This window comes from Mauremys mutica, chromosome 6 (assembly GCF_020497125.1).
Source record: "Mauremys mutica isolate MM-2020 ecotype Southern chromosome 6, ASM2049712v1, whole genome shotgun sequence".
NCBI lineage: Eukaryota > Metazoa > Chordata > Testudines > Geoemydidae > Mauremys > Mauremys mutica.
The window spans coordinates 131570090-131587156 of record NC_059077.1 but is presented as its reverse complement, the minus strand read 5'-3'; the positions used below and the strand labels follow the sequence as shown (position 1 = coordinate 131587156).

The 17067-nt window shown below is 47.4% G+C and overlaps 1 protein-coding gene across 4 annotated transcripts in view; it reads left to right on the top strand.

Annotated features, from left to right (window-relative positions):
• Nucleotides 1-17067, top strand: part of TDRD7 (tudor domain containing 7) — a 117929-nt gene that overhangs the window by 35949 nt on the left and 64913 nt on the right. For all 4 annotated transcript variants that reach the window (XM_045021099.1, XM_045021100.1, XM_045021096.1 and 1 more), the window contains exon 5: nt 4232-4317. In XM_045021099.1, coding sequence (XP_044877034.1) covers nt 4232-4317 — 86 coding nt within the window. The remainder of the gene's footprint in view (nt 1-4231; nt 4318-17067) is intronic.

Sequence of the window (17067 nt, the reverse complement as noted above, 5' to 3'; positions counted from 1 at the left end):
ACCTGCAAAAGCGAAACCAGGAATGGAGGCGACGGCAGCGCAGTGACGAGAGTGATGTGGACATGGACATAGACTTCTCACAAAGTATAGGCCCCGGCAATGTGCACATCATGGTGTTAATTGGGCAGGTTCATGGCATGCAACGCTGATTCTGGGCCCAGGAAACAAGCACAGACTGGTGGGACCACATAGTGTTTCAGGTCTGGGACGATTCCCAGTGGCTGCGAAACTTTTGCATGCGTAAGGGCACTTCCATGGAACTTTGACTTGCTTTCCCCTGCCTTGAAGCGCCAGGATACCAAGATGAGAGCAGCCCTCACAGTTGAGAAGTGAGTGGCAGTAGCCCTGTGGAAGCTTGCAACGCCAGACAGCTACCGGTCAGTCGGGCATCAATTTGGAGTGGGCAAATCTACTGTGGGGGGCTGCTGTGATCCAAGTAGCCAGCGCAATCAAAGAGCTGCTGATATCAAGGGTAATGACTCTGGGAAATGCGCAGGTCATAGTGGATAGCTTTGCTGCAATGGGATTCCCTTACTGTGGTGGGGTGATAGACGGAACCCATATCCCTATCTTGGCACCGGAGCACCAAGCCAGCGAGTACATAAACTAAAAAGAGTACTTTTCAGTAGTGCTGCAGGCACTGGTGGATCACAAGGGACGTTTCACCAACATCAGCGTGGGATGGCCAGGAAAGATACATGACGCTCGCATCTTGAGGAACTCTGGTCTGTTTCAAAAGCTGCATGAAGGGACTTTCTTCCCAGACCAGAAAATAACCTTTGGGGATGTTAAATTGCCTATAGTTATCCTTGGGGACCCAGCCTATCCCTTAATGCTATGCCTCATGAAGCCATACACAGGCAGCCTGGACAGTAGTCAGGAGCTGTTCAACTATAGGCTGAGCAAGTGCAGAATGGTGGTAGAATGTGCATTTGGACATTTAAAAGCGTGCTGGCGCAGTTTACTGACACAGATAGACCTCAGCGAAACCAATATTCCTATTGTTGTTACTGCTTGCTGTGCGCTCCACAATATCTGAGAGAGTAAGGGGGAGACGTTTATGGTGGGGTGGGAGGTTGAGGCAAATTGCCTGGCTGCTGATTGTGTGCAGCCAGACACCAGGGCTGTTAGAGTACAGGAGTGCATGCTGTGCATTAGAGAAGCTTTGAAAACCAGTTTCATAACTGGCCAGGCTACGGTGTGAAAGTTCTGTTTGTTTCTCCTTGATGAACCCCCTCCCCACCCCTTGGTTCACTCTATTTCCCTGTAAGCTAACCACCCTCCCCTCCCTCTTCAATCACTGCTTGAAGAGGCAATAAACTCATTGTTGCTTCACATTCATGCATTCTTTATTAATTCATCACACAAATAGGGCGATAACTGCCAAGGAGGCCAGGAGGGGCGGGGGAGGAGGTAGGGACAAGTCCACACTGCACTTTAAAACTTAAAAACTTTAAAACTTATTGAATGCCAGCCTTCTGTTGTTTGGGCAATCCTCTGGGGTGGAGTGGCTGGAGGCACCACGTTCTTGGGCATCTGGGTGAGGAGGCTATGGAACTTGGGGAGGAGGGTGGTTGGTTACACAAGGGCTGCAGCGGCAGTCTGTGCTCCTGCTGCCTTTCCTGCAGCTCAACCATACGCTGGAGCATGAAAGTTTGATCCTGCTGCAGCCTGAGCATTGACTCCTGCCTTCTGTCAGCAAGCTGACACCACCGATCATCTTCAGCCTGCCACTTACTCTCTTCAGCCCGCCACTTCTCCTCGCATTCATATTGTGCTTTCCTGCACTCTGACATTGTCTGCCTCCATGCATTCTGCTGTGCTCTGTCAGTGTGGGAGGACAGCTTGAGCTCAGAGAACATTTAATCCCAAGTGTGGGTTTTTTTCACTTTCTAATTTTTGCTATCCTCTGTGAAGGAGAAATATATGCAGCTGGTGGAGGGGGAAAAAAGGGAGAGTGGTAGTTAAAAAGATACATTTTATAGAACAATGGGTACACTCTGTCACGGTAAACCTTGCTGTTAACATTACATAGCACGTGTGCTTTCGTTACAAGATCGCATTTTGCCTCTTATTGAGGGGTATGCCTGTTTGATGCGAGAGATCACTCACGCAGGGCCAGGCAACAGAATTCGGCTTGCAGGCAGCCATGGTAAGCCACAGTCTTTTGGCTTCTTTAGCCTTCATAACATGTGGGAATGGTTTCAAAGAGCAGCGCCCTCATTTCCCATACCAAGCAGCTGTTGGGTTGGTTGTTAAACATGGGTTGGCAGTTTAAAAGGAGGGGCTTCACCCCTCCCCACCACCACGTGGCTATCAGCGGGGAACATTTCTGTTCAGCCACAGGCAAACAGCCAAGCAGGAACAGGCACCTCTGAATGTCCACTTAATAAAACCACCCTATTTCAACCAGGTGACCATGAATGATATCCCTCTCCTGAGGATAACACATAAAGAACAGATGTTGTTTGAATGCCAGCAAATACTGGGACCATACGCTGCAATGCTTTGTTCTGCAATGATTCCCGACTACATGCTACTGGCCTGGCATGGTAAAGTGTCCTACAATGGAGAACGGAATAAGCTGCCCTCCCCAGAAACCTTTTGCAAAGTCTTTGGGAGTACATCCAGGAGAGCTTTATGGAGATGTCCCTGGAGGATTTCCCAGACATGTTAACAGACTTTTCCAGTAGCTGTACTGGCTGTGAATGCCAGGGCAAATTAATCATTAAACACACTTGCTTTTAAACCATGTCTAATATTTACAAAGGTACACTCACCAGAGGTTCCTTCTCCGCCTTCAGTGTCCGGGAGCCTGCCTTGGATGGGTTCGGTCCAGGGTGAGAAACAGATCCTGGCTGTTGGGGAAACTGGTTTCTCCCCTTCCTTGCTATGAGCTATCTTCAACCTCCTCATCATCATCTTCCTCGTCCCCAAAACCCGCTTCCGTATTACGTTCTACTCCATTGACTGAGTCAAAGCAGAGGGTTGGGGTACTGGTGGCTGCACCCCCTAGAATGGCATGCAGCTCATCATTGAAGCGGCATATTTGGGGCTGTGACCCGGAGCGGCCATTTGCCTCTGGGTTTTTTTGGTAGGCTTACCTGAGCTCTTTAATTTTCACGTAGCACTACTGCGAGTCCCTGTTATAGCCTCTGTCTTTCATGCCCTTGGAGACTTTTTTAAAAATGTTTTTGGCATTTCGTTTACTGGAACAGAGTTCAGCTAGCACGGATTTGTCTCCCCACACAGCAATCAGATCCCGTACCTCCCATTTGGTCCATGCTGGAGCTCTTTTGCGATTCTGGGACTCCATGGTCATCTCTGCTGATGAGCTCGCCACGCTGGCCAAACAGGAAACGAAATTCAAAAGTTCGCAGGACTTTTTCTGTCTACCTGGCCAGTGCAGCTGAGTTGAGAGCACAGTCCAGAGCAGTCACAATGGAACACTCTGGGATAACTCCTGGAGGCCAGTACTGTCGAATTGCGTCCACACTACCCCAAATTCGACCCGGCCGGGCCGATTTCAGCACTAATCCCCTTGTCGAGGGTGGAGTAAAGAAATCTATTTTAAAGAGCCCTTCAAGTCGGGGGGAACAAGGGCTTTGTCGTGTGGACAGGTGCAGGGTTAAATCGAGGTAACGCTGCTAAATTCAACCTAAAATCATAGTGTAGACCAGGTCTGAGAGTATCAACCCCTGGCCTTGATATTGGCAGTCTGTTGATCCTCCCTAGGGAGGTGTGATTTAGCAGAAGCTTGAGAACGTAAGGGAATGCTTTAGGAGAGGTGAAGACTGCAGTTTTGTCTTGGCCCAGTCAGCTTCAGAGTGACATGAAACTCCCTGCTATAATTAACAGATGAATCTTGCGGAGCTCCTACATTGGTCTCAGTCAACTGAGTTTAGTGAGCTTTCGCAACGTGGTTCTTCAAAGAACCACAATTTTCTGAGTAACTCCCACGCCTCTTCATTTTTTTTCCTTCCAACACATACATTTTATTTCTAAAAATAGTGAATTCCCTTATCTCCTGCTCTATGAACTTGACAACCACAAGTGGTTCTACCTCCAAACAGAACTCCTAATCCATCTTCTAAATGAGGCTACTGCTTTAATCTTAATTTTGAACAAAAAGATAACTATAAATGACTATTTTGATATTGTTTTCATGAGCAGATGTAGTATTGATTAGACTGGAAATGAATTAAAGAAGTTTCCTTTGATTTTTTTTTAGGCCTGAAAAAAGAATAACTCTTCCACCTCGGTTTCAGAAAGAAATTCAAGTGCATCTGTCCAGAAGCTCTTCAGTGGATTCAAAAGGTATGTGGGTTTTCCACTTTGGGTTAGGCATGTATTCATAACATGAACCATGTTTATAGCCTTTTATTTTGTTCATAGGACAATACTTTTAACAGTGAAAGACTGGTAAAGCCAATATACCAACCCCAGTCTATTTTCTGGGGGAGCTTGCTTAATTGGTAATGTAATTATAAACTGATTAAACATAAAAACAGATATTCTGAATCAAACCAATGGTCTGTCTAGCCCAATTTCCTATCTCTGACGGTGGCCAGTGCCAGATGCAGAGGGAATTAACAGAAGGGTACAATTTTGAGAGATCCATCCTCCGTTGCCCATTCCCAGCTTATGGCAATTGGATGTTTAAGGAACCCAGAACATGGGGTTGCATGCCTGACCATCTTGGCTACTAGCCATCTATGGACTTATCCTCCATGAACTTGTTTGAATCCTGTTACAGTTTTGACCTTCAACGTTCCCATAGGAACAAGTTCCACAGGTTGACTATGCACTATGTGAAGTACTTCCTTTTGTTGGTTTTAAACTTCTTGTCTATTAATTTCACTGGGTGCCTCCTTAGTTCTTGTGTTATGGGAAGAAGTAAATAACACTTTTTCTTTATACCATTCATGATTTTATAGACCTCTATCATGTCCCCCCTTCAGTTTAAAAAAAAACAAAAAAAAACCAGTCCCAGTCTTTTAATTTCTCCTCCTATGGAAGTTTTCATACTTCTAATCACTTTTGTTGCCCTTCTCTGCTCCTTTTCCAATTCTGATATCATTTTTGAGATGAGGTGACCAGAACTGTGCACAGTATGCAAGGTGTGGGCATATCAGGGATTTATTCTATCCCTTTCTTGATGGTTCCTGACATTTAGGGGTTTTTTCCTGCATGTTGAACAGATTTATTTTCAGGGAACTATCCACAATGACTCCAAGATCTCTCTTGAGTGGTAACAGCTAATTTAGACCCCATCATTTTGGATGTGTAGTTGTCTCTTACTGTAATTTACTTTGACCAGTACTGAGGATGGTGTGATTTAAAAACTTTAGCAAGACACTTTGGTTTGTAAGCAAAGTTGTTTTTTTTGTTTTTTGTTTTTGTTTTTTTAGTACAATTATAATCAATGTTAGGACTTAGTTTTAGAACCACAGTTAAATGAGTATTCAGTAGTATGGATCCAGAGTCACTAAGTTATCCCTTCAGCAGGTAGCATGTGCCTACCAATTGTATAACTGCTACATAACTGGCAGAAACTTCTAAACCATCTGTCTCTTTGCTCTGAGGACTGCCACCCTATGGTTGTAGGTTTTGTTATTAGGTGCATGGTTATAAAATTCCTTCAGAACAAAAGGAGGAAATGAGGAAAGTGGAGGGAGTGGATATGGTAACAGTAGCACTTGTGGGCTTGTGTACAAATCTTGCTCAATGCAAAGAGAAATGTCAAAATTCAAATACAGTTATTCACATCTTTGTGTTGACAAGTACATTGTACCTTTAATGTTTACCTGTTGCCAAAGTCTCACTTTCATACCTAATACAAAAGACTTCCCTGTTACAGAGCAGTACCCCATATCTCCTCCTGGGGGCACTGCTTCAGTGCTAATAGAAGAGTGAAGAGAGCCACCTACTAAATCACCAATTCCCACCTCCCTGTCCTGGAGATTTCCCTTCCTGACTTGTCCCAGCCCTGTTTAACAGTGCCTGAGATTATTGCTCAAGGTAGCATGGCTGAAGATTTCCAAATCATCTCTACATCTTGCTAGTAATACACCTTTTTAAGAGATGTGATGTACTTGGTACATGACCAAGAAGTACAGTGGTGGAAACAAAAAATTCTTCTTTGAGTGATGATCCCTCTATATAGTCCACACGTTGGTACGCATGCACGCCATGCTTCTGAGTCTGAAAATTCTTCAGAGCAGCGTCCATTGACCCAGAGATGCACAATAGCTCTCCTCATGGTCCTGACCGAGAATATAAGAGGTAGTGTGGGTCGACGACTCTCCAGTTCCTTCTTCCTGCCATATGGCCTGAGTTAGAATTGTCCTTTTCTTGGTTTTATACTTTATATTGCTTAGCTTAGTTAAAGTTTTTATAGTATAGAGGTTTCAGAGTAGCAGCTATGTTAGTCTGTATCCGCAAGAAAAACAGGAGTACTTGTGGCACCTTAGAGACTAACAAATTTATTTCAACACAAGCTTTCGTGGACTACAGCTCACTTCTTCGGATGCATAGAATGGAACTTCCATGCATCCGAAGAAGTGAGCTGTAGCCCACGAAAGCTTATGCTGAAATAAATTTTAGTCTCTAAGGTGCTACAAGTACTCCTTGTAGTATAGAGGATTTCTTTTTCCACTGTTGGGAACCTCTCCCTGGCTCCAGGACTATGCCTGGAGTCCAGGATTCAAGAATTGCATCTCCTGCTTTCACTCCATCAGTGATGACCATCAACATTGCCTGTACTATCTGGGCGAGGTACATATCTCTGTGAAGTGGAGTATCTGCTGCTCCTTTCCACCCAGAACTCAAGGAGCCAGGGAGCTTTGCCTGTGAAAGCATCTGATGGAGAAGGCTATGAGACCCCTCTGATATCAGCATTCTAGGACTGTCCATAAGAAACAGGGTTCCTCTCCAGGCTTGTCCTGGTTGGGTGCCAAGTCACGTACACAACTTAAAGAACTGTCTCCACTGAAGACCCCCAGTTGGAGGGCAAGGCTTAAAGAAAGATCTGCCAATTTAATCGGTCACCTCAGTAACGAAGTGTAAGAAAAGACATTCACTGGTTCCGTCTAAGAGTGCTAGTTGGGACCTGTTGTCGGTACTGCCTGATTCATCTAAAGACCGTATGACAGCTGCAGATGTACTTGACCCTTCAGACTTGACTGCTGGAACCCCTCTGACACCAGGGCATACAGAAATTTACATAACATCTGGAAGTTGTGTTCCTTCCTTATCTACTGTCTTCACTTCTTTCCAGCCATGCCCTCTGAGGGATGTCCTTAGTCTGGAGGAGTCTACATCAGCATCCCATGAGCTGTTCCATTTCCAACCATCTGGTATGAGTGCCCCAGTACTGATGACACTTGCACTACCAATGGAACAGTTCTCAGACACGGATAAGTCAGGGAGATAACTTCACCAGTTTCCCCATGGAGACAGTCAAGCCCCAACAGACCGTTGAGGGGGGTTACACTCTTCATTCCTTTGGGTATGACCTCTCCACCAGCACCACTGGTTCAGATTCCCTTGAATGGTCCATCCCCTTTCGTCCACCCCCTGCTTCTGGGGAACAGAGACTAGGGACACTCAGAATGTGGCCATCTTGGTTAATAGCCATTGATGTATCTATCCTTCATTAACTTATCTAATTCTTTTTTAAACATCGTTATAGTTTTGGCCTTCACAACATTCCCTGTTACTTTTGGGGGCCATCTCACACTCTTTGCTCACAACTGGAACAAGATCACTATGGCCATTGGGTTCTGGAGATTGTCCATCAGAGATACTCCACAGAGTTTCTCTCCTTCCCGCCTCGCAAACCTGCTCTGACAAAAACCGAGTCCAGTGTTGCCCCTATAAAGTTTTTTTTTTTTTTTGGTTTGGCTGCAGGATGGCTACCTTTAAATCTGCTATCGTGCGTCCAGGGAGATTGAAGTGTTCTCCTACAGGCAAGACAAGCCCAAGAAAGAAACCAAAAGAACTCCACTAGCCATCACCTACAGTCCTCAGCTAAAACCTCTCCAACGCATCATCAGTGATCTACAACCCATCCTGGACAATGATCCCTCATTTTCACAGGCCTTGGGAGGCAGGCCAGTCCTCGCCCAGAGACAACCCAAGGCCTGTGAAAGTGAGGGATCGTTGTCCAGGATGGGTTGTAGATCACTGATGATGCGTTGGAGAGGTTTTAGCTGAGGACTGTAGGTGATGGCCAGTGGAGTTCTTTTGGTTTCTTTCTTGGGCTTGACTTGCCTGTAGGAGAACACTTCAATCTCCCTGGACGCACGATAGCAGATTTAAAGGTAGCCATCCTGCAGCAAAAAAACTTCAGGACTAGACTTCAGAGAAACTGCTGAGCTTCAGTCCATTTGCAAATTTGACACTATCAGCTCAGGATTAAAGAGAGACTGTGAATGGCTTGCCAACTACAAAAGCAGTTTCTTCTCCCTTAGTTTTCACACTTCAACTGCTAGAAGAGGGCCTCATCCTCCCTGATTGAACTAACCTCATTATCTCTAGACTGATTCTTGCCTTCATATTTATCTGCCTCTGGAAATTTCCACTACATGCATCTGACGAAGTGAGTATTCACCCACGAAAGCTTATGCTCCAGTACGTCTGTTAGTCTATAAGGCATCACAGAACTCTGTTGCTTTTTACATTCTCTCAAGGTGATTCTTCCACAGGAGGCAGAATCACTTTTCATATGTCTCACCTCATTACCACAGGAGGGAGTTCTCCCTGTCTATCTTAATTCCCTCCCTAAAAGGATGGAGACCCATCCTGGACTTTTGACAACTCAACTTCTTTATCTGAAAGCTGAAATTCCAGTTGATTACGCTAGCATTGATAATCCTCTGCCTTCAGGCAGGAATGTGGTTTCCGGCATTAGACCTATTTCCAGGTGGATGTTCACCCATCATAAAGGAAGTTCCTGGTTTTATGATTTGCCAGGTTCACTTCCAGTTTCAAGTACTCCCCTTTGGGCTCAGTGACAGGATTTCTTAGGACTTTTAGCAGTACTACGTATTTGCATAAACATAAGTCTGTTTTGTTACCCACAAGGACAATGAACTTTATAGGGGCGACACTGGACTCAGTTTTTGCCAGAGCATTCCTCCCATTGGACAGATTTCATACAATGAGCAACCTAATTTCATGCATTACCCACAGACTGTGAAATACAGTGCACAGGTGTCATTCACTGATAGGCACCTGTACCTACATGATGCCATTTGCCAGACTCCATAAATCAGACACTGCAAATGAAGGCCTGATCAGGACCTTCCCATCACTGCTTAAATCTACACCTCAATGGGACCTTAACTTCATCCTGTCAACACTGACAAGTCCATCTTTCAAACTCAGGGTGACACGTCATGACCTACTTGTCCATGCACTTGGCATTCTTAGTGACTGTTGCTTTGGCCAGTAGGATCAGTGAGCTCGGAGCCATCATGGTGGACTGTCATTGTACAGTGTTTCACAAAGAACAGGTTTCTCTTTGACTACACTCCAGATTTCTCCCCAAGATTTTGTCACATAAATCAAATGATACTATATTTTTTTCCCCAAACCCCATGCTTACTATGAATACAAGAGACTTCACTCCCTTGATGTCTGGCATGCTCTTGTGTTCTGCCTGCAAATAATCATAGCAGAGAGATCATGTGGAGAAGCCATATCCTCCTAGAGGATTTCTAAGGGGGTTTTGGGATGCATCTTAAGAGTGCTCCTAAATAGCAAAAATTCCCCTGCAGGTGTAACAGCTCACCCCAAGCAAGCAGAAGTTGCCTCCACAGCGTCCCTGTCTGCAGGGTGACTACCTGGAGTTCTGTCAGCACATTCATTATGTGCTATGTTCTAGCTCATGCCTTGGCTGCAGATGCAGCCATGGGTTCAGCAATATTGCAAGCATCTTTGGTTGTGTCTTCCTTGCACCTGCCTTCAGTCTGAACACTGCTTGCCAATCACCCATGTATGAATTACACATAGGGACCATCACTTGAAGTGGAGGTTAGTTACTGTAACTGGAGGCTCTGAGATGTATGGTCCCAATCTGTATTCTACAAATGGGTATGCATGTGTTCCATGTGCCCAAGCCTGGAAATTTTTCAAAGCAGTGTCTGTTGGCCTGCACATGTGTCGTAGCTCTCCTTGTGCAGTGACGGAGGGCATATGAGACAGTGCTTGTCGATGCCTCTGCAATTCCACCTCTTACTGCAAACCCAACAGGATTCAAGGAAGATGTGATGGTGGGGGGGAGTAGTGGAATACAGATAGGGACCATACATCTCAGAGAGCCTCCAGTTACAGTAACTAATCTCCACTTCTCAATCTTAATTGTTTAAGATGCATAATTTCTTGGAAAGACTTCGACATCCCATTCAGTGTGAAGCAAACAAGACTGTTTTCTTCTGTGTGTAATAGCAATGTTTTTAATCATTGTTACCTTAAGTGACACACTGCTTAGATTTGTATACTTGATAATACTCAAATATTAATAGTTGGCTTGTGTTCTTTCTACCCTTCTCAAGATAATTTTACCATCTAAGAACATAAACGTGTTATTGGGTCAGACCAATGGGTCCATCTACCCAGTATCCTGGTGATGCCAGTGCCAGGTGATTCAGAGGGAGTTAACAGAACAAGCAGTTATTGAATGGTCCATTCCCTTTTGTCCACTCCCTGCTTCTGGGGGACAGAGGCTAGGGCCACTCAGAACATTGCTATCTTGGCTAATAGCCATTGATGTATCTATTCTCCATTAACTTATCTAATTCTTTTTTTTAACACTGTGTTATAGTTTTGGCCTTCACAACATCCCCTGGCAACAAGTTCCACTGGTGGTCTGTGCATTGTGTGAAGAAGTACTATTTTTTTCAAGTGATGGTCCCTATGTGTCTTCTCACCTGCAGGTGTGCATGCGCATGTGCACCATGCGCCTGAGTCTGGAAGTGTTTCTTAGCAGTGTCCATTGACCTGCACGTGCATAGTACATCTCCTCATGCTCCCAGCCAAGGGCATAAGAAGGTAGTATGGGTCATCACCCCTCCAGTTCCCTTTTACTGCTGCATGGCCTGAGTTGGAACCCCCTTTTTCCTTTGCATTCTTAGTCTGCTGACAGTTATTCTTTTTTGTACATAGATTTGTAGGTAGATTTACAGGTAAGCTTGTGCAATGTACTTAATGTAGTAGTTCTTTTTCCCCGTTCAGGGACAGACACCCTGTTTCCTCCCCCAGGGACTATGCCCAGGATTCTGGGCTTCAAAAACTGTCTCCTGCCCCATGCTCCTTTTCCTTCTCTCTGGAGCACCTGGCATTGGCCACTGTTGAAAGACAGGATACTGGGCTAGATGGACCTTTAGTCTGACCCAGTATTGCCATTCTTGCGTTCTGCGAGTGAGCACCAGCAGTGCCTCTGTCTGGGTCAGGAACAAATCGTGGCACTCTGCTCCATCTGTAAGTCCTTCCTGGCCAGGATGAGGGAAGCCCGTGAGCTCTGCCTCCACAAATAGCCTCCACCATAAGGTATGTGGTCCCGGGCACAGCTGGGCCAGGGTCTAAGACACAGCTCCAACCTGCCACATACAGCAGCCACCACCAGCAGAGAGCGCCGCACTGTGCATGGCTCGGAACCGACAGTGCCCAAGGACAAGTCCTGGCGTGAGAGCAGAAAACATTCTCTTAGGCACAAGAGCAGGTCCCTGCCGAGGACTGCTTACAAGTGTAGCATTTCCTGCATGAGCCAAGCAGGTTGGGTGAGACATTGCACGTGTATCTGACTAAACGAGCACTCAAGATCCCACAGATGGAGGGTAAGGCCAAACACGCTCAGGATCTGCCAGTATCAACGGTTATCTCAACATCCAAGCCTCTGGAACACTCGCTGGCACATGCAACACCACCTACTCTGCTGGTACCCCACATGTGCCAGACAGGCTGGGTATACAGATACAGACAGGCCCCTTGAGTGTTTCCCTTGGTGCGCCACAGACCCCTGGCTGCACAGAGACATACCTGATAGTGGCGGAGTTAATCTTCCCTTACTTGCAGTTGCCTCTTCTCTTGGGCTCTCCGCTTACCCATGACATCCCTACAGGGGAGGATAAACCTCTGCTGCTGCTGCCAGAGAAGCCTGTCCTGCTGCCACCACACCACAGTCCTCCCATACCAACAGTTCCACCATTGCTAGACCAGTCCTCCATCTCCTAAGAATTCTATGATGCGGAACCATCATTGTCTTCAGTTCCACACTGGAGTCCAGATGTGCAACCCAGACCACATTACTCTTTGGAATATGAGCCAACAGAGGAGACCTGTTACCACTTCCTGTGGGGCCCGCTGCCACTGATGGACCCCACCTTCTGGCCATACTGGGGACCCTGGGATCCCTACCACAGATACCACACACCATCTCAGGTTCCTCTGTACACCTGCCAGCTCCATCGGTGTATGAAGAAGAGGAGAACATCGAACCAGTACCGCCAGCTCCCCTGGTCCCGACCAGCACATCCTTGTCACAGGATGAGATGGTCATTCCTCTCCCAGCTCTCTCTGCCGGATGATCACAGTCAATATCAGGATTGGCTACAGAGGGTGGCTGCGGTCCTGGAAATCCTGTTGGAGGAAGTTCAGGACTAACATCATCTGCTGTTGGACATCCTCCAACCCAAAAGGCCATCCAGTGTGGCCCATCCAGTGTGGCCCTCCCTATCAATGAGGCTATCCTGGTACTGGTGCATGCAGTGTGGCACACACCAGCCTCATGTGAACCCACATCTAAGCAGGTGGAGAGATGCTACTTCTTACTAGTTAAGGGGGCAGCTTTCTTGTTCATCCATCCACCCCTTAGCTCCCTGGGCGTCCAAACATCTGCAGAATGAGTGAGACAGCATCCACAAAAATCCACCACTCCAGACAAGACTGCTAAGAGGCTAAACCTGCTGGGTAGGAAGGTCTGTTCCTCTGTAGAACTTCAATTCTGCATTGCTAATTATCAGTCTCTGCTAGCTAAGTATGACTTTAACTACAATATGCTAGCAGAGTTCAAGAACAAGCTCCCGCTCGAACACCAGGAGCAATTCCAGGCGCTGGTAGATTAAGGGAGACTGGTCAGCAAGGTGGCCCTCCAGGCCAATATCCTCTGTCTCTAGCCACCAGAGTAGTTATGCAAAGGGACCAAAATACGAAACAGGATCTCCCTTTGGATGAACATAAACTCTTCACTGACAAGACTGGCAAATTCCTACACTCTCAAGGGTTCCAGATCAACACTTTGGTCCCTGGGCAGATATACTCTGACCCCTAGACACAGACAGCAGATACAATCTGTCCACCACTGTGCACACCCTATCATGCCTGCTATCTGCGCCAAGAGCCACCATGCTGACAGCTATGGTCTCCCACAACCACCTCCTCAACCTTTTCCGAACCGCCAGCCAAAGTTCAATTTTGATGCACAGACAGACCCGCAAGCCTCCCTCGATACCACCCACAGCACCCTATGTAATCTTTGGAGGCTGTCGTTCCCTATTTGCCCTCAGACAGTTGGGTACTGGAGGTCATCCACCACAGATACTCCATAGTGTTCCTTTCCTTCCCACTTCATCACTCCCACACCTAACCCTCCCCCCAGTACCCCTTCCATCATTTGCTCCTCCAACAAGAAGCGGGCCCTCTGCTCCTCTAGGGCAGGGGTCCCCAATCCGCGGCCCGGTACCGGTCCGCGGCCTCTTAGAAACCGGGCCGCGAACCGACCCAGTGGAGCTTCCGCAGGCATGCCTGCGGGAGGTCCAGCTGAGCCGCGGGACGAGCGGTCCCTCCGCAGTCGTGCCTGCGGGAGGTCCGCTGCTCCCGGGGCTCAGCTGGAGCTTCCGCAGGCATGCCTGCGGGAGGTCCACCGGCTCCAGTGGAGCTTCCGCAGGCGTGCCTGCGGAAGCTCCAGCTGAGCCCCGGGAGCAGCGGACCTCCCGCAGGCATGACTGCGGAGGGACCGCTCGTCCCGCGGCTCAGCTGGACCTCCCGCAGGCACGCCTGCGGAGGGTCCGGCAAACGAAACTGGTCCCTGGACCCAAAAAGGTTGGGGACCCCTGCTCTAGGGGAAGGGGGAAGTGGAGCCCATCCTGCCTCAATACAGAGAGAGAGGGTTCTACTTACCATACTTCCTCATTGCGAAAAAGGGTAGAGGATGCCGCCCCATTCTAGATCATTAGTTACTGAATATGTTTATCAGAAAGTCCAAATTCTGCATGGTGACATTGGCATTGTTTATGTCCTCCCTGCACCAGGGAGCTTGGTTCGCAGCTCTCGATATGAAAGACACTTACTTTCATGTGGGTATCCACCCATCTCACTGCAAGTTCTTCCATTTCTGGGTAGGGCACCACCATTACCAATTTCGGGTCCTCCTGTTTGGCATAGCGACAGTGCCAAGATTGTTCAAAAAAGTCTTTGTGTTAATGGCCCAGATGCTATGCCTTGGCTACTAAGTATTCCCTTACCTCAATGATTGGCTCCTAGTGGTGCCATCTTGATTGGAGGCACTCTCCTCAATCCACTGTCTCAGGTCTTCTAGCATCTCTAGGTATCCGTGTCAATGAGGACAAGTCGGTGTTGACACCCACACAGACAATAAATTTAATTGGGGTGCAACTAGGCTCTTATTGTGGTCCGGGCCTTCATCTCACCTGACTGCTTTGCAGCACAGACAGTCCTCATTGTGCGCCTGTGTCGCAGACCGCACACCATGGTCTGCCACTCTCTTTCCCTCCTTGGCCATATGGCGGCCTTCACTTACATGATGCTGCATGCATGGCTCTACGTGTGCTGTCTACGAGCTTGGCTTCTCTCCATTTGCAAACCCAACAGAGACCATATTGACTCCAGGGTCACCATCCCAGAGACCATGCTGTCCTCCCTCACATGGTGGTCCACTCCCTTCACCCCATCCCACCACAAGCCACCATCATGACAGACACCTCCCTCGCCGGATGGGGAGCCCACATAACCACCTCACAGCTCAAGGGGCATCGACACTGTGTGACAAAACATTCTAGAACTTGGGTCAGTCCTCTTCATGTGCAAGGCCTTCCTCCTGCTCATATGCTCCCTACACATTCAGCTCCTCTCTGACAAGATCACGGCGGTGTTATATATCAACAAGTAGGACAATGCCAGGTCCCTGTGCTCCAAGGTGGTCTGGCTATGGAACTGGTGCATCTGCAATGAGGTGACATTTCAGGCGGCATACTTACCGGGTGCCCAGAATTCCCTGGCTGACACGCTCCGCAGAACTCTCGACCTCTACCTCAACCACGAGTGGGAGCTATGCAATGCCACAAAGTGTCATAAAGTGAGGAACTCCTGATGGACCTTTTGCCACTCTGGAAGTCAAAAGCTCCCCCTCTATTACTCCAAAGGACTTCTAGAAGAGATCTCTCAAGGCAACACTCTCCTCCTTCCCTGGATGGGCGACCTTTGCTATGTCTTCCCCCTCCCGCCTCCTTCCCCTCCTACTGCAAGTGCTACACAAGATTCACCAGGACAGTGCCACTGTCCTCATAGTATCGCTCTGGCTCCAGCAATTCTGGTTCACATATCTCCTCAGACTCTCCATCCAGACAGCACTCTGCACACTCCTAAATCTCCTCACAAGATCAAGGGAGATTCAGTCATCCCAATCCAGACTCTTCCCCTCACAGCCTGGTATTTGGATGGGCATTAAGCGTAGACAATACATGCTCTTTCCCAGTTTCGCAAATCCTCACCCAAAGTAGGAGGGACTCCACTAGGACCAGCTACCAAGCTAAATGGAGATGATTCGTAGAGTGGGCCCACTGCCACCACCATTCACTGAGCATGATGACCATTCCCATCATTCTCAACTGCGTCCTCAAGACCTTGGGTCTGTCTCTGTTCTCTTCATGTGCATTTAGCAGCACTTAGCACCTTTCTAGCCGCGTGGACAGCACATCTATATTTTACAAACCTTCATAAAAGGTTTACTCAAACCCTTTCCACTGGTGCACACCCCCATGGGACCTTAATCTCATTCTCTCGGCCCTCACAAGACCTCCCTTTGAACCAACAGGCTCCCTCTCCCACCTCTCAATGAAAGTGGCATTCTTAGTATCCATTATCTTGGCCAGGTAGGTCAGTGAGCATGTGGTCATGATCGCAGATCTTGCTCCCCCACCCATATTCCACAAGAACTAGGTGTTCTTATGGCTGCACCCCAAATTCCTTCTTAAAGTGGTGTCTTGAGTTCCACCTCAGTCACTTGATCCACTTGGCAGTATTCTATCCAAAGACGCACGCCTCTCTGCTAAGAGTCCCGCACTTCCTCAATGTTTGATGCTCACTAGCCTTCTACATCCACAGGACTTGCCCATTTTGGAAATAGATTAATCTTTTTGTAGCCATTGCAAAGGGATAAGCCCCCTTGCCCCACTGAATCTCCAGATAGGTCTCAGGGTGCATCCTTGAATGCTACAAATGCTCCAATCTACCGCCTCCCCGGCAGGGTAACAGTGCGAGCCGCCGCCTCAGTCTCACGTGCAGATCTGTTCTGGCAGGACATCTGTCAAGCAGCGATGTGGTATTCTGTCCACATATTCATAGCACACTACACCATTACACGCAGCAATGACAGATGCTGCTTGGTTCCTTTGCCATCCCACAGCCACTGATCACTTCCCACAAGTCAGCCACCTGTGAAATATAGATAGGGACCACACATCTCTAAGAACCTCTGGTTACAGGTAAGTAACCCCCTCTTCCTTTTGTTTGTTTTAAACCTGCTGCCTATTGATTTAATTGGGTGACCCCAGTTCTTGTGTTATATGAAGGAGTAAATAACACTTTTTCTCCACACGATTCATGATTTTATGGACCTCTATCCTATCCTTTATTCATCTCTTTTCCAAGCTGAAAAGTCCCATTCTTTTTATTCCCTTCACATAGGGAAGCTATTCTATACAACAGATCATTTTTGTTGACTTTGTACTTTCTCTAATTTTAATACATCTTTTTTTGAGATGGGGT